This window comes from Bradysia coprophila, unplaced genomic scaffold, assembly GCF_014529535.1.
Source record: "Bradysia coprophila strain Holo2 unplaced genomic scaffold, BU_Bcop_v1 contig_232, whole genome shotgun sequence".
NCBI lineage: Eukaryota > Metazoa > Arthropoda > Insecta > Diptera > Sciaridae > Bradysia > Bradysia coprophila.
This window is the reverse complement of record NW_023503493.1, coordinates 16,357,671-16,380,119: the sequence shown is the minus strand read 5'-3', so window position 1 is coordinate 16,380,119 and position 22,449 is coordinate 16,357,671. Positions and strand designations below refer to the sequence as shown.

Genomic DNA, 22,449 nt, shown 5'->3' with positions numbered 1-22,449 from the left:
GTAACTCAGCACCATATCAAGCAAAATTTGTAAATTTTAGATGCCTTTGCCGCATAAAAGTACTCACGATGTGTATTATGACACACGGCCTGCAGCCTCATATCAAAATTACACGTCTAGAGCCTAATGAAGTGCTTTGCACTTGATATCATAAATAACCATTATCTATCAAGGTAGGTATGAATGTCTACTATGGCAACTTCCGAATGCCCTAGCTCCCATACAAGATCATTTAGACCAAATTTTTTGCCGAATGTCTTATAATCAGTGATTATTAATCACGCACGATATAGTTCCAAACATACAAAGGGTTGGTCAAATTCATCATTTTAAAATAAGTCAAATTTGACCTTTTTCCGAGCTGCCTTCACACAAACACTTAAGCTTTGAAATGCAAGCTCGGTTAACTGAAGTCCCGACTACGAATAACATAATTTGACGTTGGAGCAAAGAGGGAAAAGTAAAAAAGTTGCTATTCATCCGTACCTAAAAATTAAAATTTTTTGTGGTGAGGACTTGCGTCACGGCGCCTTACTAACGTGGCGCCATGATAAGCTTTACCCGAAAAATTTTGTGTTTCCAATCGCCCACTATCAGAGTTGAACAAATATCTATATTGAAATGTCAAAGCTTGGTTCTGTGAAGCTAGACTGTGATATTTTGTAACTGAAAATATTGGAAATTGTCTTTTCAAAACATATCCAATCGAATGACCTTATATATTTCAAAAGAGAAATCCTTCCGATAGAATTATTTAATTATTTAACTTTACTGCGCGTGTTTCAATTTAATATTAAGAAATTATGACTCTCGAGCTGCAAAAAAATATTTCTTTTTCGTGCCAAAAGATTTCGTAAGGAATATTATAATTTTATCGCAACGTATTCCGTAACACCTTACTTTGCCACTGCTTGTTTGTTTTCGTACACATACCGTATTCATACCATAGTGTATCGCTATTCTGTGTCTTTTTCGTCTGTATATGTTCTAACTAAAATGATATTTTTGCATAAACATTTTTGCTTGTTATTTTTTTTTTGTTTGCTTAAAGATTCATAAATTTGATAAGTTTAACTATGAAATCACATTTTACATTATATACGATTATATAATGTTAGGAGCCATGCTACACGACACGGTTTAAAAATTCTACGAGGACAGAATGTGTGCAACTACTTACGTCCTTAAGAAAAAAAAAATTTATCTTGATTCAGGACGAGCGTTTAAATATTTGCATGTAGTCTATGCCATTTTATGTATGGTTTGGTTCTACAATCATATGCTTGATAAAAGGGCCATGGAGAATTTTAAACTTTTGAATATTTATAACATAAGGAGATTATGCTGGATAACAGTTTACATAAAATTGCAAAAGATTTATCAGAAACTTTTATCTTATTTTATGGGAAGTGAAGTGGTGAGCTTTAAATATAAATTTTTTTCTCCTCTTTTTAAAGGTTCAGTTTAATGTAGATCAGAACATAATAGGGCTTAGTGGAGTGCAACGAACAGGGACAAAAGTTATGTTGGTGTAAATATTTTACCAAAATTAGAAAAGTAATTGATCCGACAATGGAAGAACGGATTTTTTTTGGAATATAACATTGTTATTTTAAATTACAATAAATGTTGATTAAAAGGTGGTTCATATTACATTTCACCAATGCAGTTTATACTAGCTCTCATTCCTCATTCGAAATGTTTACCTTTTACAAACAGTAAGAGTGGCACAGGAATAAATATTATATCCTGTGTCCAAATGTTTATGATTGTGATCCTAAGCCGAAGGCGTGGATCATAATCCAACTCGTCAAACTAATCATTTGGACTCAGGCTCATATACTTGTTGCGAAGCTAAAACTCCCTTTTCGAGCTGATGCATAACGCTAGTCTTACCACACAGAGACCTCGACAGAGACATATAATAGTACATTACTGCTATAAGGCTGTATATAAGAGACGTGTACGTATACGAGCGCTTGCGCGAGTATTAGTACGAGTCTCTTATATACAGCCTTATATCAGTGAGGTATTTTATCTCAGTAGGCAAACATCTCTTTTTATAGTGCCATAATTTTGCTTGCAAAACCTTTAGCTATCTAGGGTAAATTTGTTTACTCTTATGTACGTCATGTATATAGCGCACAATACACACACACCGTATGCGATAAAATATTTGAATCTATTACTTCGTTTCTGTAAATTTAAGTTAGCAGTCTAGATGTCTGAACGCTAGTTTGAGCGATTGAAGAACTTGTAAAAATACTTATAAATTAGGTACAGCAAAAAGTAGAAATGTCCGGTTCTTTACCAGCTGAACTCAGCAGCTGTTCCACAAACACCCTCCAATAGCAAACAATCAAAACACAAGCTCAGCGTCTTTGGACACAGTTCAATTGCAAATTGCAGAATTTAAAAAAAAACTGTCAGCCTGGTCGGTAACTTTTGAATCGAAGTTTACTGAAGCTACCAGATGATGGGTTTTCCTGTACTTGCTTATGCAAGTCTGCCACTACCACCCACGACTATTACTTCTTAATGAGTACGATATACGAAACTAAATATGTGTAAGAATACGTACAGCTGGTACATGCAAACTTCGGCACGAAATTGATTGTCGCACGGTGTATTTGAAAATTTACGTCAAATCCACAATATCCTGAATAATAAGACAATATCCGACATCGAAATAAATATCCAGTTCAATGTAACTCTGAATATAACAGAGCTTGGTGTCACTAAGCTCGTGTATTACCATGAGTAAGTTTTTAAAAAAATTGTTTTTTTTGATGTTATATGAAAATGAGAAAAATAATTGATCCAGCAATTGAAGAAATGAAATGTATGGGATTATCACATTGCAAATAGAGATACGAAATGAACAGATTGTTAAATCGAGATAAGAAAAAATAAGAAGAAAAAAACCCGAAAATCTCGTTATCATTTACTTTTTTCGTCTTTTCATCAATATCAAATTTGAAAATCAGCCCCTTAAATCGTAAATTTCGTATTTTTTTTTGGTAGATGGAATACAAAGTGTATGTTTTACCTGTAAATTTGAATTGAATCAAGAAAACATCCGATTTAGATCAAATATTCAAAATAGGAAGGGATGTGTGGTGTGTGTCTGTATGTGTAAGTGTGTACATATATGGGTGGTATCAATGATAAATATTTTACCAAAAAAAAGTATTATTTGCGAATTTGTTATCCTGAATATCAAACAGCAATTTGGAAAACATGAAAAGAATTCCACTTTACCTCAAATTGGAATAAAATTGTTTTTATTTCTTTAAGTTCTCTATTCGGTTTTCTTGTTTCGATCTTTATTTCTGTCTTCCATTTGATGTGCGAGTTTTTTTAAGGCACAATCTCGAGTGTCTTCAAACAAATTTAATCTCTTTTTCCGTTTGATTTTTTTTTCTTTCTTCGATTGACTTTTTCTTCATATCAACCCAATCTTTATATTCAAACTAGCATGATTGCATGATATAATTGTCTCTATGTACAGTGTACATTGTACACCTTAAGATATTAGTAAAGGGTAACACCATCGATCTATCGAACTACTTCTGATGACGCCAAGCTTTTGATACAAAATCTTGTACTTCATTTGTTTTGACACTCATTTTACTTACTATATTAGACCACATAAACCGTAGTTTATCGCTTACTACTTCTATCGTTGCTTTTGATAACAGATTATCTATTCTTTCGTATGGTAATTTTACACTGAACATCAACCACACATCGTCTCACACATAAAAATTCAATAATTCAAAACATAGAAAGTACTCTTGAAAAAAAAAAGAATTTAAGAGCAAAGATTTAGCTTCTGCACGTACATCAATTGCAACCACCTTACGGCTTCTGGTTTGAATTCGTTGAACCTTGATATGCCACCTTCGAATTTTCTATTCTCAATGTCCTATACGATGTGATTCGTCGTATGTTCCACATGCCCACAATCGCAGTTTGGTGTCGATAACAGATTATTAGTCGTTTCTGAAATATTTTAAAAGTAATGCTTTCTGTCGATCGAATAAATAAGAAAAATACTACATTTAGGGTGTAGAACGAAGGTCGTGTCGTTGGTATCATTTCTAGATTGTATGACAAAAATAAACCATAAATACTCCTCCAGTTTAATGTATCTCTTTACATCATCAATATATTCTGTGCCACTTTTAAAACGTTTCTATTTTCCGTGTGGTCGGCATATCTGCTGATGTAATATGAAACAACCTTTATCGGTTGTAAACCATTGCCGAACTAATAAGCATTCATTTGAAATCTTATTACCAGCTCTTTACACAAATATTCCATTTCAACGATCTGACCTATGCCAAAGATACACAAAAAAAATACAAAAGAGATGAAGAAAAGTTTTACTTTTTTTATTGAATTCATTTGTTCCAAAGGTACTTCACAAATACACAACGACATCTTTTTCTCGTATATCGGGTACATCTGATATTATTTCCTCAGGGCATACCTTACAATATAATTTTGTCCTTCTTTCATGTACATTGTATAAAATGTAGCCCATGGCACATCTTTAGCAGTTTTATGGTCGAAGGTATATATGCCAAATGATAAAAACAAATAAAAAAAACTTTTTTTTATTGATTCTTAAGTGGGTGAGTTTTATGTCGAAATCAATTGTGTGATTTCGTTTGGATTTTCGTTTATTTTGCATAGGTTTTATCGGTTTATTAAATGCTTGATTCGGTCACATAAAAAATGTGTGATTAACGACACCAAAAACTAAGCTTTAATAAAGGCACTACCTTCGATTTTATCATTTCCTGAACGAAACTAATTTGTCCCCAAAAACACTCATAAATTTGGTACATCAACACTCTTGCGAAGATGGTGGAGATATACATAGAAAATGACAAAGTGTAAAGCGACAAAAAATATAAATAAAACATCGTCGATATATAATGGAATATCTGGCACATCTCCATAAATTCATACGATATTTCAAACCATTCCCGAAAAAAATCCAATTCATTTTTCCATTCTTCCATATTCGATTTTCATACACTTACCATATTACAATAGCATACCAGGAGCATATAACCGCAAGAAGGTTATTTACATTTTTATCATCCAACAAGGGAAGAGAAAAAAACGACGTCTTTCTTCCAGCCTTTTTTTTCTCATATTTCAGATCGTTTGTTTAACTCTATGGCTATATTAGATTATGAATAACCCACATATTTCGAGAGTATTATATTGTACCCCGCCATACTAACCATTCACAATGTGTATCTATACAACATTTTGAATGAAGAAAAATGACGAGAAATAATCTTTGACAGGGACAAGTTTTTTGTGTAAGTCTCCATAAAGCATACCGTTCCCATGGGGTGTTAAGTTTGTGCAAATTATACATTGGTGTGTCTCGGTTCTATTACAGTGTGCTCACACTTCGTATATATACATTGTAAATGGTAATCGATTAATGCGATTTTCGGGAAGCAATGAAAAAACTTTGTGCTTTGGTTTCCTTTTTTCCCTACAAATACCAACTAATTATGACGGATACGAGCGTTTATTGCTTTTCTTGATAAACAGAGCGAGGGTCTGATCAGAAAATGTCGAAAGTAAAAGAAAGAAAAAACGGAATTCGAGGAAATTTGTGTCAGCAAACGCAGAGCTTTTTTCAAACAAAGACATTAGTTGCTCATGTCCTTCTGAATCCCATTGAAAGTGAATTCTTAGTTAAGAAAACGTAATTAATATGATAAAATTGAATGTTTTCAGGGAAAATTTTTTCGAAATGGGACAGGAAAATTGAAATCTAACTTTTTTGAAGAGTCGTCGCCTAATTAAATCCTTGGAACTTAATTTTTGATGGAGTGGATTCAGTCGTAATATTAAGTTGGCTTCATTTATAATGGCCTCTTCATAAATTTGTATTTATATATCCATTAATCCATCCAACCAAGAGTAAAATTATGGTTCTAAAATCGAACCCTAAAAAATTCTAATGAATTGAAAGAAAATTACAAATTTGATGCCCATTTTTTACACAAATAATCATGAAAGACTCAATGGATACATCAAGCAAAATACAAAATCATCGTATCCATTTACTAACGAGTACACGAGTGTATCTACGTAGGTACATAAAACGATAAAAGCTCAACATTAGATATACTTTCTTCGCTTTAAGACGAAAAAGAAAGAAACGGGAAAAGATTTTTTTCCCTTTCATTGTAAAGTGGCGCACAGAATGATGTGAAGAGGCATCTTGCCTAAAAGGTTTTTGATTTTCTCGTTCTATCCAATTTCAATATCGCAATAAATTTCCAAAAAATTTTGCGGTTTATTTTTCGGAGTTCTGATATAGAAATTATAATGAATGAACTTAATGATAATAAAATGAATCAATTCGCGTTTGATAAATGTTTATTTAAGCGGGTCGCGCACCACACACATAATTTATCGGTTTTATTTTTCATGTTCAACGTCAATAATCCCAAGTGAATAATTAGCGCCGAGGGAGAAAGGCCACTGATTTAAGATTGTTTACACCGTGGTTTTGGTGTGATGTTTAAGGAATTTTTATTCGAATAATACGGGAACAGAATACCTTAAAATGTTATTTCTAATTCCCAAGTTAAAATTTTGTTGAATGAACGAATGTATGAGCGATGCGAACAAATGGTTTTGGATATCTGAAGGCGAGTGAAATAGAAAAGAATGGAAGAGAAAACACCAAATTAATCACATTCGATTAAAATTTATATGGCTCACGACGACATGACACTCTAATTTGTGTCATTCATCTGGCAAACAATTCTGAAAATGTTCTTTTTCCAGAAAATTGTTTATTTTCTTTCGTCGTAAATATACGACTTTTAAATCTGGTAAACGGTTCGGCAATAAAAATTAACTTTAATTTGGTGTTGACTGAAATATTGTTTGAATTCTTTCGGGTGATTCGACGAACGAAGAAATTACAATGTAATTTCTCATGTAAAATACATATAGACGAGGATATGGGCGATGTTACCTGTGCTACATTTATTTATTTTATGAAATATTATTCTACTTCAAGTAGAATTCGTTCCAATGCACTTCTCCATCATTGTTTGCATTAAATTGGTATAGTTAATGAATGCTCTTCAATGAATGAAAACCTATGTTTGAAGCTGTATTGATGATACATGCGTAGCGCGCACGTCTCATTATACGTTATTTTTGTTTCATTTGCATTGTGAGCGCACTTATGGTGTGAATTAAAAACCCACTTCCATGCCAATTATATTTCCGATGCATAACATAACAAAAGAAAGTGTTCCAGTGAATTCAAGGATACAAGTTCTATTTATTATTCATGAAGTTCTTTGCAACTTGAAGAATTAGTCAAGGAAAGGACTGCTAACAATAGCAGCGGAAAGCTTGCCTCACAAACTTTCCGTAAAAAGAAAAACTCGACCTATGTATGACGACTCTTTCAACAGCATAAAACATGTAATTATAATGCATGATTTGATTTGTATACGAGTCTGTTTGCTTTTCAAATGCACTTCAGACGAACTAATTCAACATGAAAAACCACTCATTAAGCGAATAATAAATAATGAACCCGGTACGAAGCGAACAACTCTGTTGTCTATCCTATTTTAGATGAGAATGCTTTAGTGATAAAAGACATTTTCACATTACGGATATATGAAGTAGTGGTTAATTCAGATTCCTTTCATTAGACGGCAGACGGCAGACGGCATATCACTTATTTTGCCAATACCTCAAATGAAACAAAGTTAGATCAGGCAGCTTTAAATGCCTGATACGAGGGTAGGCCAAGGGTATGTCTCAATCAGCTTATAAATATCGCGGAAAAACTAAAAATTGACGTATGAAGAATGAAATTTGAAAAAATAACAGTATGGCGTGCTAAACAAAACAAGTTAAAAAAAATTACCTGACTGGTAGAATTGTGTGAGTTGTGTAAAGATACAGACTAGACCTGTTAGGTGCTGTATGAAATATATATTACACACTTGTCACGAAGAAGTCGAGGTTTGCCGAGACCAGTGGCGCCGACTTCAGTGGTGCCCAGCGGCTCGGGCACCACCCTCAGCAAATTCATCGAGGCTGAGCACCACCCTAAATCGCCAACACTTTTTTCAGTAAAACGGCTTCTTTTCGGTATAATTTAAAAAAAAATCGCTGCGCGGCCATATGTTTGTCGATACTTTTATGAAATAATAAAATGATGCAAATGAATCATGAGCAACCACTTCACATGAAAACTATTGCGAAATTGTATACTTTCTTGGAAATTTTCAAAGTTCAGCTCTAGTGCTTTCTTGAAATGCATTTTTAGAAACTATCCAGACGTCAAAACGCACGCTAAAAATTGTGAAAAAAAATTGCTCGCTTCGCTACATTATTCGCTATGATTCCGATTGCAATTTTCCATAGCACTTTCTAGTAATGAAGTTTCATCGAAAATTTGATAAAAAGAACGAAAAACCTGAGAAGTACTGCTAAGTATTAATACGCCAGAGCCATTAGCTATGATTTGCTCTTTTTATACTCTTTTTCCCTGTCAATTTTCTTCTTTTTAAAATTTTCCTCTGGGAACCCTATTTACGTTCATCAAAATACAGTCAACTTGGGTATGTGTAGATCTTGTCTAAAATCATTTTTCCTTAAAAAATAAATATTTCTAAAACATGAAAAATTCGTGTATCGTAAAATCTTAGGTCAACAGTATTTTCTTATTCTTAAATTTTTTTGGGCGCCACTGGCCGAGACTGATAGCGAAAACAAGACAACAACATACACAATACACCTGAAGTGTAATCTTTGAATTATTCTTCTAGATAAGTAATTTTGACATCCGAACACCGCGCGTATGTGATAATATATATTACACACTTGTCACGAAGAAGTCGAGGCTTGCCGAGTATGTGATAATAGCATATTTAAACACTGAAGGTAATGCAATCCCTCAGCGGATTAGAAAAATATGGTTCCCGGTGAGTTAATTTTTATAATGTTGCCATCATCATAATGACTAATGTTGCATCTGCTGAGTTTGTATGGAATCGTATTTGTGCCACCGAGAATTGAAATACGACTCTTTTCAGCACTCATTTTAGTGTTGTAAAGTGACTTATTTCAGCACCCGTTTGATGTGATATTACAACACTCAAAGCAGTGTTGATATGGAATTTGTATGAGTTGTTACAGCATTCGTTTGAGAAAATGCAAAGCAATGTGATCGATCAAATTTGAAGAGTGATTGTTTACAATGAAAATTATGATTTTTTGTGCTCTTGTCTATTTCAATTCTCGGTTGGCACAAAGCATGATGTATTACACGTATTGTAATGAGATTTTTTCAGCACACGACCCAATTTTCCTTACTCGCTCCGCTCGTAAGGAAAACTTGGGTCTAGTGCTGAAAAAATCAACATTACAATACTTGTAACACAACATACTATCACCTCACCACTAGCTGCAACTTGACGCCAAAGATTTCAATATGTGTGCAATACCTCAGTATTTATATACTTTGGATTAGGGATGGGAGGCGTTCAAAATTATCGATAATATCAATCGAAAGAAATTATCGATAATCGATTAATCATATTGTTATCGATAATTTAATAATTATCGATAATTATCAAAATATCGAAATTCGATAATAGACTAAGCCAAAATGATTTTTCTTCTCAATTTTTTTACATAAAACAGCTAAAAATTGAAAATAAAGATACCAGTGTCTCGTCTTTTGACGAAAAAACTTGAAACCGGAAAGATTTTTCACTTTATAAATTCCTGAAATATGTGATTTGCGCCATTTCCACCCAAATTCCACATAAGGTCTTAAGTTTGCCACTTTGCAATTACAGTAGTATGAGTAGTATTGTTCACTCAGTTCATCCAGTTTTGACTGATTCACTGAATTTTGTTTTGATGAAATGTCAAATCGGGACAGTAAATTTTAAATCTCAAACAAGTTTGTGTCGAAAATTTGTAGTATTTCGCGTAAAACAAAGTGATTCAGTTTAAATTTCGCACAGAAAATAGTTCCGAGTGTGCTCATGCTAGTGTCTTAAACAGAATTTAGGACAAATTCTCCGAAATACTTTTAAGGACAAATTAATTTGGTCAAACATTGTGGGTGTTGTGAAAATCTCATTTTTAAAAGTAATTTGGTGTGAATTGTGCCATTCAGTGTTCAATTCCTTAATTTTATGTGCCTAGAAATTGCCTGCAATACGTTTCGTGCTAATTCAGTCGGTAAAATGTGAAGAAAACATACAAAAATATGTTGCCATTCAGGTAAACAAAATTCTTGACATGTCTGTTGTGAAGTTAGTTGTAAGTGACACCACAAAACTGAAATTATTTTGACCGTTAATTTAAAAAATGATTTTTTTTGGCGGAAATGCTTTTATTTGAATGTGTGCATGATTCCGGTAAAATAAAATAGTGATAAAGTCACCACTATTGATGACCTTTAAAATGGCATCATTGGATAAATATGATTGGCATAGTCTATTATCAAAATATCGATATTTTGATATTTATCTGAAAATTCATGATAATATACCGATATATCGGAATATATCGATAAATATCGGATTTTCGGACCGAAATATCGATATCTTGATAATTATCAAAATATCAATAATTATCTATTATCGATATTTTTTTGATAATTTTCGATAAAAAAAGTCGATAATTATCGATTATCGATAATTGATAATTATCGATAATCATTTTCATTATCGCCCATGCCTACTTTGGATGTATGTTGATGAGTGATCGAATTCGACACTTACGCCGCATGTATGCAATGTCACATGAACGTATTTTATCGCACTAGTGCATTAAAGGATTTACAAGGGTTTCGTGTCGAAACGTGTCAAATGTAATAACAACTGTTGTTCCATCACTCAAGTTCATAAAACGCACTAGATGTCGATTGTCAATCCGAAGCCGGGGTTGAGAAGACAGAAGGCTGTGAGACTAAATACCCTCATACGATTCTTGTTTCATAAATAACTATTGCAAAGAATTGCTGATACGCAAAAGACAGTCTTACAGCTTTAACATCGTTTTAGCAAACATTTGCATTAATCGAATAATATTCTTCGTATATAAGGTCGAGTGCACAATTAATTTTTGTTTCTAAGAAAATCTTTCGTCTCCACAAATAATTTCTAAAAATACTTAGCAAACGATGAATCAAAATTGGTTCGCACTTAAATGCACGATTAGATTACCAAATAAACTTGAACATGATAAAATGCCGTTGATTTTGTAAATTCCATGCCCACCGAAATTCGAAAATTCAGAAAAGCATAATATTCCACTCAGAATTTTCTTTTTTTAAATTATGTCAGAAGAGTGTGTGACATAATTTTGGTTAACGCACGAATGTCAACACCTAATTCATTACATGCCGTACGTTGTTTTATACCGTGCTATATGTTCCATACATAACACACATTATATGTATACTGGTGCTTTGAATGATGTTTTTGTGGTCTCCGGAGATTTGACTGCAACATGTATCACCATATAATTGAAAATGACAAATATCGAGGTGATAGGTTGAAATGGGACATGCAACTCAGACAACACATGTTATCAAAATGGGTTTCTTTAACAGTTTGAAAAAAAAAAATATTTTCGGAAGCATAAATTTTGTAATAAAGTTACCAGTGTATTTAGTCGGTAATATACTTTTATGATGAGCTTCCATTCGGGTTAATGCCACACACGAAAACATAATGAAGAGAGTGCTAACTTTTGTACATACACCAACCCTAGCACTTTCATAATTTATACTTTTTATATTGCGTGATTTCCCTCCATAAACGCAAGTATTGAAACAGTTTAACTGCACATTAAAATGTGATTAATCGTTATCTTTGCTGTAAATGGCAAATTTCATTCCCCTCGTTTAGTTGGTTTGCATATTTATTATTCGAATGCTTGAACACATGAATTGGATATCTATAGTTCCGCACAATCCCTGCATTTTAGTTGCCTAGTTAAACGAATTACAATTCCATTCAACCTCATCAGTCAGACGACGGTCTTGTATTCTAACAGTAGACTGCTCCGATTCCATTGCGTAGTAAATCAATGGTACCACTAATGAGTATTTTCCGGCACCAGCCGCACGCGGTTGGAAACTCAAGGCAATAGATGATGCATTATCTGACACAGAATGAAAATCTGAAGAGAAATGATGAGTAAGTTTTTACTTAAGAGGCATCGATGCTCAGCTAAAAATGTAGTCTTTACTGGGCGGTTACTGAGTGATTGTTAAAGTGCGCAGAGATCGAATGAAAATGCAGGAGAAACGTCGTCAAACCGCGCAGATTGGAAGAGACAAACAGACGGCGATAAGGAAGGAGCATGACAATGGCGGTGAGCTTAGTGTGTGGTAAGTACACTGGCCAGAGAGGTTATTCGACTAACTACATTGACTGATTGAAAAATTGCATTTGTAGCTAGTCCGATTGTCAAACCGAGCGGCGGCAATTGTTGTTAGTTACCTCTGTAGCATACAGAGGTATATAAGTACTAGCAACTTGAGTGCCGAAAAGTAACAGGAAAACGCGACATCATTTTCCCTTACTGTTCTAAAAGAGCCTAACTGGGATCAGGGCCTGGTCCCCAGCTCAAAATGTGAAGTCTGAGTCTAAGTCTGAGTCGACGATGGCGCACTACAATGTAATTTTCATAAAAACAGATTTGATTTATCAGTTTGACCAGTCCTGAGAGAAGGCGACGTTTTATGCAAATTTAAGTTAATTGCTGACTTTTCTCAGGTCTGATGAAACAAGGGCGCTCTTAAGAGAACAAGCTGACAAAAGTTCATTACTCTTTACTCTAAGTAGTCTACCTCTATGGGTGAAACTGCCACAAACAAATCTTTTTTCATTGAAAGATGAAAGATACATTCGTAATCGTTAGGGTCGTCTCACATTTTTCAAAAACGGTTGTGGTAAAAAAATAGAAAATAAAATACAAAACGCAGAAATGTATGCCACAGTTTTAGCTAAGCATTGATGCCTTCCTATAGTTTTAATGACGGGATGCAGTCATGATTACATAAATTAGGTACAGTTATTCCTTAATATATTTGGTATCTGATGCAGTTTCAAGGTGTTGTTGAAGTTTAACCTGTTACATACAGGTTTTCGATAGCAACGACAAAAATAATGACAAGCTCTAAGTAATATAGTCTTTTATATAGAAAAATGCACGTTAAAAAATTGAAGTACAAGATTTGAAATCAACCGAATAAAAATATGGAAGTAATAACCCGACAATAATAGATCAATGTTAAATAACGGTTTCATCTATCAAAATAGTGTCAAATGAGTTGTCAATTTCACAAAGCAAACAATGACACTTTGTGAAAATGACAGCTCATTTGACATCTCAAACGACATTGAAAATGATCTATAGTGGTCATATGCTTGCCATGTGTAACAGGTTAATCTAAATCTAGATCTTCAAATGTGTAAAATAGACATATAATTCATGTGCTAATGTATAAGTCCAACACCCTACCACTGAATACCTACCCTGCCTGACTCCTTAGCTATATTTCAATGCAGCATCTGCGACCAACATTTTCACGATATTGTTGGATTCAAAGCCAATTAATTTCTGACAAAACTGAGATCACTGTCTTGCTAAGGTCTGTGGTGTGTTTTGCATCTACTTCGAAGTGGCGATTGAATTTTCAACAAATATTTAGCTAGCCATAACAGTTGTGTACCCATATGTATGTGATTTGGTGTGCTGTACTGAACGTAGAATGCTTCAATTTAGCAATTTTCAACTCAATTGGCAATTAAATTAAATTAAATTGGCTTCAATGAGCAAATCAATAAATTAAATTATCTTTGTTAAAATATGCATTCCTGAAAATAAATTGTTTGTTTGTAGTCAGGGCATGTCAGCAGAGTGTCGGCACACTGAACTGCACATGTAGATAGATATTGTGTTGTAGCGTTTTTGTTTCATTTAAAATTTCAGGAACAAACACTTATGTACCATGCCGATCAAATTAATTCATTATGCTGCACGCTTGTACAGAACACACAATCTAAAACTAGTTTCTCTGTAAATTGTAACCACTAAACTCTCGAGAAGCATAATCACAAACATCCGCTAATTCTTGGCTGTAACTATAACATTAATAACATTACGAAAGTGAAAATACCATTTAGGACTAATTGTGAAACAATGTGATTTAACAATTCGAATAATTGAATTTGCAATTATGGTTTTGTACGATGGATGGGAATAAACTCATAATGAATATAATGACTGACATCCGCTGTTTACCAGCAGGTTAAAGGTTGGGACACATTATAATAGAATCCGATAGATTTTCTAATTTATTCATGTATTCCTGCCGTACATTGTTACACGTGAAATATGAATTTAAATTTTCTTTTGATTAACATTTGTCATTACAAAACATCTTGTTGTAAAGTGAGTGTTGAATGAAAAATACTCAGCTGGAACACAACGAACGTTTTTATGTAAACACAAGCACATCGCACAGCTCTCTATTCATCCATCAGAGATTACTACTATCATCTGAAAAACACTTCACAAAACAATTTGAAATCCATTTTTCCACATAAAGCTGTAATATGGCATTACGTGCAGCATCCGCTATTGTCAAGAGCCCGCCACACTTCCATCTCTCTCTCCAATTCTCTTATAGAATATTTTTTGGTGGCGTTTGAGTGAAATATCTTGAAATGTGCAAGGTAATATTGGGTATTGCTTTTTTTGTTATGCATATATGTCGGGGAATAAAAGCGCTTTCTTAGTGGGAAAGAGTCATTTTTGTGCTACGGAAATATGTGATGTGGTGGGAAAACGGTTTGAAAATGGAAAAATTTTAAGAATACAGAATTGTATGACTGCTATAAATCATTATGTATCATCTATCCATGTTTGAGAATTTTTATCCAGGTAAGTGCACTTTGAACCATCCGCACACAACACACCTAAACTACGCTAATTTTTATTTAATGTTATCCGCCTTTGCATAACATTACAACCGTAGTTCATAAATTTTAATTAAATTTATAGAAAACTTGAAACCATCGTTTTAAGTATAAGTAGAACGAAACAAATTTCAAGTAGACTACCATAAACTTTCCGCTCATACAGTTCTTTGTTTCTATTTTGATAAATAGAGTTTTTCATATATTTTTTTTAAAAGAGGCTCTCTAACATTTTATTTATGGTATCAAAGAGTTTTCAGAGTTTTGTTTTGAATTTTTTTCCTTTAATGCCATTGGTTCAACTTCAAGGTTGTTTGGATGGAATTAATTTCTCTGTGGCCCGAAAAGTAAGATTTTTGCATTGGTTTTATTTATGATTATTAAATGAAGAGAGCTTTAGAAAGTGGATAGTCAATTAAAATCTTTTCAAGAAGATATTTCTTTTAGCTAATCACATTAGAGATACGATTTAAAACTGAATTGTTCTTACTGGTTAAAGCAAAGACGCCATTGTTTCTGTACAATCTTGTTGATCTTGTTGTCAATCTTCAAATGAATATAGCAAGACATAGCAGTTGAACCTCGTTCAATTTTTTCTACTCGTGCATGTCCATCGATTGTTGTAACTGACTAGTTTTGGAGGGGTCGGCAAAATATCTTCAGTCACGTTAAAAGTAGACTTTTTTGGAAATCCATATATTTTTGATCAATTTCATTGTTGAACTTCCGAAGCATCACTGATACAAATGCCAACATTTGATCCCAATCTATTTTATTTTTGCATTATGCTCAATCAAGACTGTTAAATTTGTGGGTCTAGAAATTCCTCTATAATCTGTTGTGAAAATTCCTTATTTTTTTTACCGTATCGAAATCAACAATAAATCTGAAGTCTTTGATTTTGCACCTTAGTGTATTGAAAGTGTAAAAAATGAAACAATCGATGGAATAGATTTTTTAGTCATTTTAGGCCTTTATGACCAATTATCTTGTTTAACCTTTCACAAACGGCGAATATATCAACATTTTTACTATGGGATCTATTACTTCAGTTGACCTAAGTAGTTTCAATAAATTAACATGTAGGGGATAATGCTTGTTGTAGAAATCACTCCTGAAATCTAATAATCACTCGTAAATCAGATCACTTATAAATCAAATGTAATAAGATTACATCAAGGCGGCCAATTGATTAAAATATAATCTAGAATCCTTTGAAACGGCCTATAATACAGAACGATATTGTAAGTTATTCGCATTCAATAAACGAACGTTAAACGGGACACAAGTCCCTAATTCAGTGGTTTATCATTAATATTCAACACAAGTGGCGCAGCTGAAAGGATAAAATGGATATTCAATCCACCAAGTGCTCTATGGTGGGGAGGATGGTGGGAGCGCATTGTAGGAATGATAAAAGAACTATTAAGAAGTATTTTGGGCACATCATACCTAACGTACGAAGAAACGGTAACAGCGCTATGTGACTGCGAATCAACCATTAACTCAAGACCACTAACTTACTCGAATGAAGATGCAGAAGAGTTAATACATTTAACTCCAATGATGTTTTTGAATGAAGCAAGAAGCTGTGAAGTTCCTGACTTGGACATGATTGAAGGAACGATACAAGTATATACTGTCATTATGGAAGCTTCAAATCAAGACATGCAAAAGGTCATACAAGAAGAGCAAGTTCCAGAAGAAGTAATTCGTGCAGATCATGATGAACGAAACAATGACGTTGAGGCAGAACCAAGGTTAACCAGAAGTGGACGTCGAGTGAAAGTACCAGAACGATTACAATACTTAATGAATTAAAAATGATTGTTAATTCAAGGTAGGAGTATGTTGTAGAAATCGCTCCTGAAATCTAATAATCACTCGTAAATCAGATCACTTATAAATCAAATGTAATAAGATTACATCAAGGCGGTCAATTGATTAAAATATAATCTAGAATCCTTTGAAACGGCCTATAATACAAAACGATATTGTAAGTTATTCGCATTCAATAAACGAACGTTAAACGGGACACAAGTCCCTAATTCAGTAGTTTATCATTAATATTCAACACAATGATTGAGCAGGCACTTTAGGCACACCGGAAAGTGCTAAGGGGGTCGAGGAATACCTCCAAATAAATTTCTAAAAATCAAAAGTCAATTTTTGGTTTTTAGAAATTTATTTGAAGGTAATCCTCGACTCCTTTAGCACTTTCCGGTGTGCCTAAAGTTGACAAGTGACAGTAACCGGCAACGTTTTAATTTCAAATCTTCATTTTTTTGAACATACTATTTTTTCAGTACTTCATTCTTTGCTCTCTATTTTTAGGTGAAATATCTTCACTCTGGTAAATTTCCATGAAATGTTATTGCAGTGAAGTTAGTTCACAAAAAAATAAATCTCTTACATCAGTAATTTTATGACGAACTGTAATTGAAATTTACGAAACTATTTACATTTAAGCTTGAGTTTCCAAACATCATTTCCCTGTATAATGCCGGTTTAATCAGAGCTTGTCGTTCGTTTCAAGTCGTTATCGATAACAGAACCGTCCCATAACAGGTGGGAAAATGAAAAAGAAAAATAATCGTCATGGTTTATCAGTATCGTCTGATACGAGACAGAAAAAACTTTCGGTCTATTCACCTTTATTTGTATTTCGTAAGTTTTCTTTCTATTGTATGCACATAACAACAAATTATTCAATTGTTTCAAGTTCATAATATTTATTTTCATATGCTTATCGTTGGCAAAACAAAGAAATTTTTGATTAGATAAAGTATAGTATCTGTGGATAGAACTAATCTCATGCAGAATAAAATCCGGTTGCAGTTTTGACTTGATCACCATTCGGCGCTGATCTCCTCGCGAAAATGTCCATACCATTTGCAATTGTCGATGCATTTTGTCTCCCTGGCCAAGACTTTTCTGGTAATCCTGCAGCAGTCTGTTTGTTAACACACGACGTAAGAGTTTCTTTTCTTTAATTTGCTATTATAAAATAAATGTTGCCGATGCAGGATGATATTACTGATGAAACTAAGGCAAGAATTGGTGCCGAATTCAATTTAAGTGAAACATCGTTTGTCTCAACATCCTGGAACAAATCCATAGCGCAACGCAGTGACAAAGATTTTACACTGCGCTGGTTTACACCAGAGGGTGAAATTGCTTTATGTGGTCATGCCACCCTTGCCTCAGCGAAGTTTTTGTTCAGTAAAATGAAGAATGACTGTAACGACAAGGAAACCACGATCTATTTCGAGACAAAATTTAAAGGTTCGCTATGTGCAACCATGCATTGGGATAGTGGTCGTATAAGTATCAATCTCCCATTAACACCTGTAAAAGAAATGACTGGTAATGACCTGGAATTCGTAAAATATCTGGTGGAACCATTCGATGTTTCCATTGTGCACAGTGCTTACTACGTTCCATCAACAAAATATCTTTTCATAAGACTTAATGACAGATGTGGTGAGAAAGGATTGATTGACATAAAACCCAACTACCATCGGTTATGTGATGTTAAAGGTAATGAGGAATTCCTTTCACATATTGTATGATATGACGTCAGGCACTCAACAAAATTGTTGTCAACAATTATAAGAGTGAAAAGACTTTTTATCAATAGGTGAAAATCCTGTAATTGGAGCAATAGTATCAGTGAAAGGATCTGGCGACATACATTTCTACTCACGCTTCTTCGCCCCATGGCTAGGTGTAAACGAGGACCCGGTATAAACTGTATTTAAAAATTATACGAAATTCGGAATAACGATCGATTCCATCTTCGAAACAGGTATGTGGATCGGCACATTGTGCCCTTATGTCTTATTGGCCTACTGAATTGAAGTCAAATAAATTATTGGCAAAGCAATGTTCGAAACGTGGTGGTCGTCTTCATTGTTCGATAAGAGAAGGTAGTCCCGATCGAGTCTATCTGGAAGGTAACACAAAAGTCTTTAGTCATGGTGAATTGCTGTTGTAGATTAAAAACTGAAAGAGTACATTTGATTATTCCAATATAATAACGTAATGATTCTGAACGTTAAATCAATAAACGAATTGTGTTATTAACTGGACCCACCTCTGAGAACTATAAAAGGCCTAAACACGCCCAATTCAATTTAGAGTTAAATACGTTCATGGTAAGATATTTATTTGAGCATTTACCTTTTTCATTTTAGACAATTTCGATTATTATTAATAGCTCTCTGCATCGATTTTTTAATTTGTAAAAAATTTAGGAACAAGACGGAGAAAAATTCCGGACTATAACGAAGACCTAATTGATTAAACAACTGCTAACAAAATCATTTGTTAATCAGAACAATTAGCACATGGCGCACCAAATTCGCATAAATTTAGTAAATTACGTAGAGAGAAGATATTATTTGTTTTCGAATGTCGGTGTCGACGATGAAAAAAGTAAGCAAACAGTTCAGGGTAAGAAACACTCGAAACAGAGGTTTAAAAAAAATTATCAGTCTTAAGAGAGAATTCGCAAAATCTTCGAACCATCGAGATTCAAGCCATCCACGATCCTAATGAGTTATCGCTTGAAATCAATCATCGTTTGATTCTCAGAATTTCGTGAATATTTTTTTTTTCTGAAAATGCTCTTGTTGGAGCGAATCCATAGGGTTTGCGACAACTTGTGACGTTTGGTAGTCGATAGTATTCGAGTCACAGATCTCCGCACCAGCGTACACAATTTGACGTTAATCAGATTTCTTTACATACAAGCTGTTTAAGAGGAATCTACACATGGCCAAATTGTTGCCTACATTTGGGAGCAAAAATATTATTTTTCGATGAAAATTTTGGACTCGCATCTTTTTTGGAAAAAGTACGACCATCGTTTGGTATTAAAATGTGTTAGCTTTCAATAAAAATTTTAATGTTTGTGGTGATGTAACCTCAGTCCGAAAAAACTCAAAATATGTAACAATTTTCGTGAAATATTTAGTTTTTTCGGACTGAGGTTATACGAATCCAAAATTATCATCAAAATAATAATAATTTTGCCCCGAAATGTAGACAACAATTTAGCCATGCGTAGTTTTAAAGTTTTAGCGTTACTATTAACAAAAAAAACATGCATTCAACTTATTTCATACAGCGAACCACAATTTATAGATTCCATTATGTCGCTCCTTACAAAATCTCTTACTTCATTACCTCAGCATTTTTGTGGTGCATTACAGAAAAATCTGCCGTCGCTTTAGGTAAGAAATTGTAGAAAGTATTAACTCGCGCATATCAACTCGTAAAAGACTCGAATTGTTCATTGTGAATAAACTTCTTAAACTTTTACAAAATAAAGTACGTCAAGGCATGCCATATCAATGAACGGAAACTTAAGTGAGATCCACTTTATTTGTGACGTGTAATATAGCCCTCGAGCAAGACTATAGACTGTTGGGGTCACGCAGACAGCCATTTTATAAGATACGCGGGGACACACAAAACATAGTTCACCTACTATGAAATTGTCAAATTTGAGAATCCATCTTCTACCAAAATGTCAAATTTTGTGTGTGTCACCCGCGCATCTGTATCAGCGTGACCTCCCTAAAGTTTAAAGCCTTGGCCCTCTAGAGCAAGGTTCTGAAAGAAAAGGGTTATTTCAGAACCTTGCGAGGGAGAAGGTTCCCAACAAAAATACATGAAACGCTCTCACCTGATCTACGTTACATGTCACAAATTGCGTGGAAATTCCCGAGTAATTCGTCCTTAGTCTCAATATTGTTGATATTGTTTAGAGTACTAACATAGCATCTGCAACCTCAGTGCTATGCTATGGTACTGAGCAAAAGGATAATAATTGTCATACTTGGTCTAACCGGTGCACTTTTAAAACGAAAATTTATAGAAGAAAGGTTAGCAATAAATATATGAATAAAACAAGGAAACAATCAAACCTGCCTGCCATATAAATCGCTTCATACTCTTTGATTTATTTTATCACTCATTTATTCGTAGCAGCATGACACAGCCGTTAATTTTAAAATAGACACAAAACATACAATACTTATGCTGCCGTTGTCAATGCCCTAAAGTAGCATAAATTGTTTGTGTTGAATCCACTCTACATGTTCCTGTTTTATAGGAAGAAAGACACACTTTATAGCTATCTTGTGTCACAGTGTTGTTTATGGATGAACATAGGCAATCACGATGAAATTGAAGTGGAACAATTTCATTAAACGTGTACAATAGTTATGTGCAAAATAGTGTCGATGAAGTTACTTCGTACATAATTGTGAGGAGCATAATAAACAAGGATAAAAGTTAGAAACTAAACGGATAGTTTACTGAATAAATGCTACTGGTAATTGGATTGATGGCATATCAGTTATGCATGAAGAAGTAATGGAAGAGAATTCCGGAAACATGAATAGTCTGATTCGAAATTAATCTGTAAACTTTCGAGTTTTACACAAAAGCTAACAATTTTTGAAACTTTTATACCCTGGTCAGAAAGTCAGGGTCAGCACATTTTAGCAAACAAAACATATGAGATCAATTTGCCACATTTAAACCGAATACTCCTGTCCCCACTGGAACCTTCAACTCATAGCTCTCAGAAAATTGAATTGAATTTAAGTAAAATAAAGCATGAGATGGCTGATGTTTTCGAAAGGGTATTTTACCAGTGAAAATAAAAGGAATCACAATTTATGATGTAGCATAGGCCATTTTTGCACCGCGTTTTCCTCTGATTAAACTTTGTTCTTAAAAACACCTTCCCAACTCACCTAAAAATGATATAAAAATGAAGACTGGAACTAATGAATCATTAAAATTCTAAAAATAGATAGAAAAATTTGGGTTCTGATTCACCCAAGAGGTGAGCCTAGTGTGAATCATGGCACTACGTTAGTGAAGAGCCGTGACGGAAGTCCGTTCACATAATAAAAACAAAAAATTGTAGATTTCCATTGGGCTACAATAGACTACGCCAAAATGATTTTTTTTCTCAATTTTTTTACATAAGGCAGCTAAAAATTGAAAATAAAGATACCCGTGTCTCGTCTTTTGACGAAAAAACTTGAAACCGGAAAGATTTTTCACTTTATAAATTCCTGAAATATGTGATTTGCGCCATTTTCCACCCAAATTCCACATAAGGTCTTAAGTTTGCCACTTTGCAATTACAGTAGTATGAGTAGTATTGTTCACTCAGTTCATCCAGTTTTGACTGATTCACTGAATTTTGTTTTGATGAAATGTCAAATCGGGACAGTAAATTTTAAATCTCAAACAAGTTTGTGTCGAAAATTTGTAGTATTTCGCGTAAAACAAAGTGATTCAGTTTAAATTTCGCACAGAAAATAGTTCCGAGTGTGCTCATGCTAGTGTCTTAAACAGAATTTAGGACAAATTCTCCGAAATAATTTTAAAG

General features: G+C 33.8%; 1 protein-coding gene and 1 long non-coding RNA gene across 2 annotated transcripts; one reads left to right on the top strand and one right to left on the bottom strand.

Annotated features, from left to right (window-relative positions):
- Positions 1-17,336: 17,336 nt before the first annotated feature.
- Positions 17,337-17,527, bottom strand: LOC119076996. The gene is made up of 2 exons (XR_005087728.1): positions 17,488-17,527; positions 17,337-17,438 (listed from the first exon to the last, which is right to left on the bottom strand). It is a non-coding gene; the product is annotated as an uncharacterized LOC119076996 (long non-coding RNA).
- A 314-nt stretch (positions 17,528-17,841) lies between these two features.
- LOC119076986 (phenazine biosynthesis-like domain-containing protein) lies at positions 17,842-19,123 on the top strand. Its single transcript, XM_037184090.1, has 4 exons — positions 17,842-18,004; positions 18,059-18,572; positions 18,673-18,776; positions 18,841-19,123. Exons 1-4 carry the CDS (start codon positions 17,912-17,914, stop codon positions 19,027-19,029), a joined length of 900 nt encoding a protein of 299 aa, XP_037039985.1. The 5' UTR covers positions 17,842-17,911; the 3' UTR covers positions 19,030-19,123.
- Positions 19,124-22,449: the final 3,326 nt, after the last annotated feature.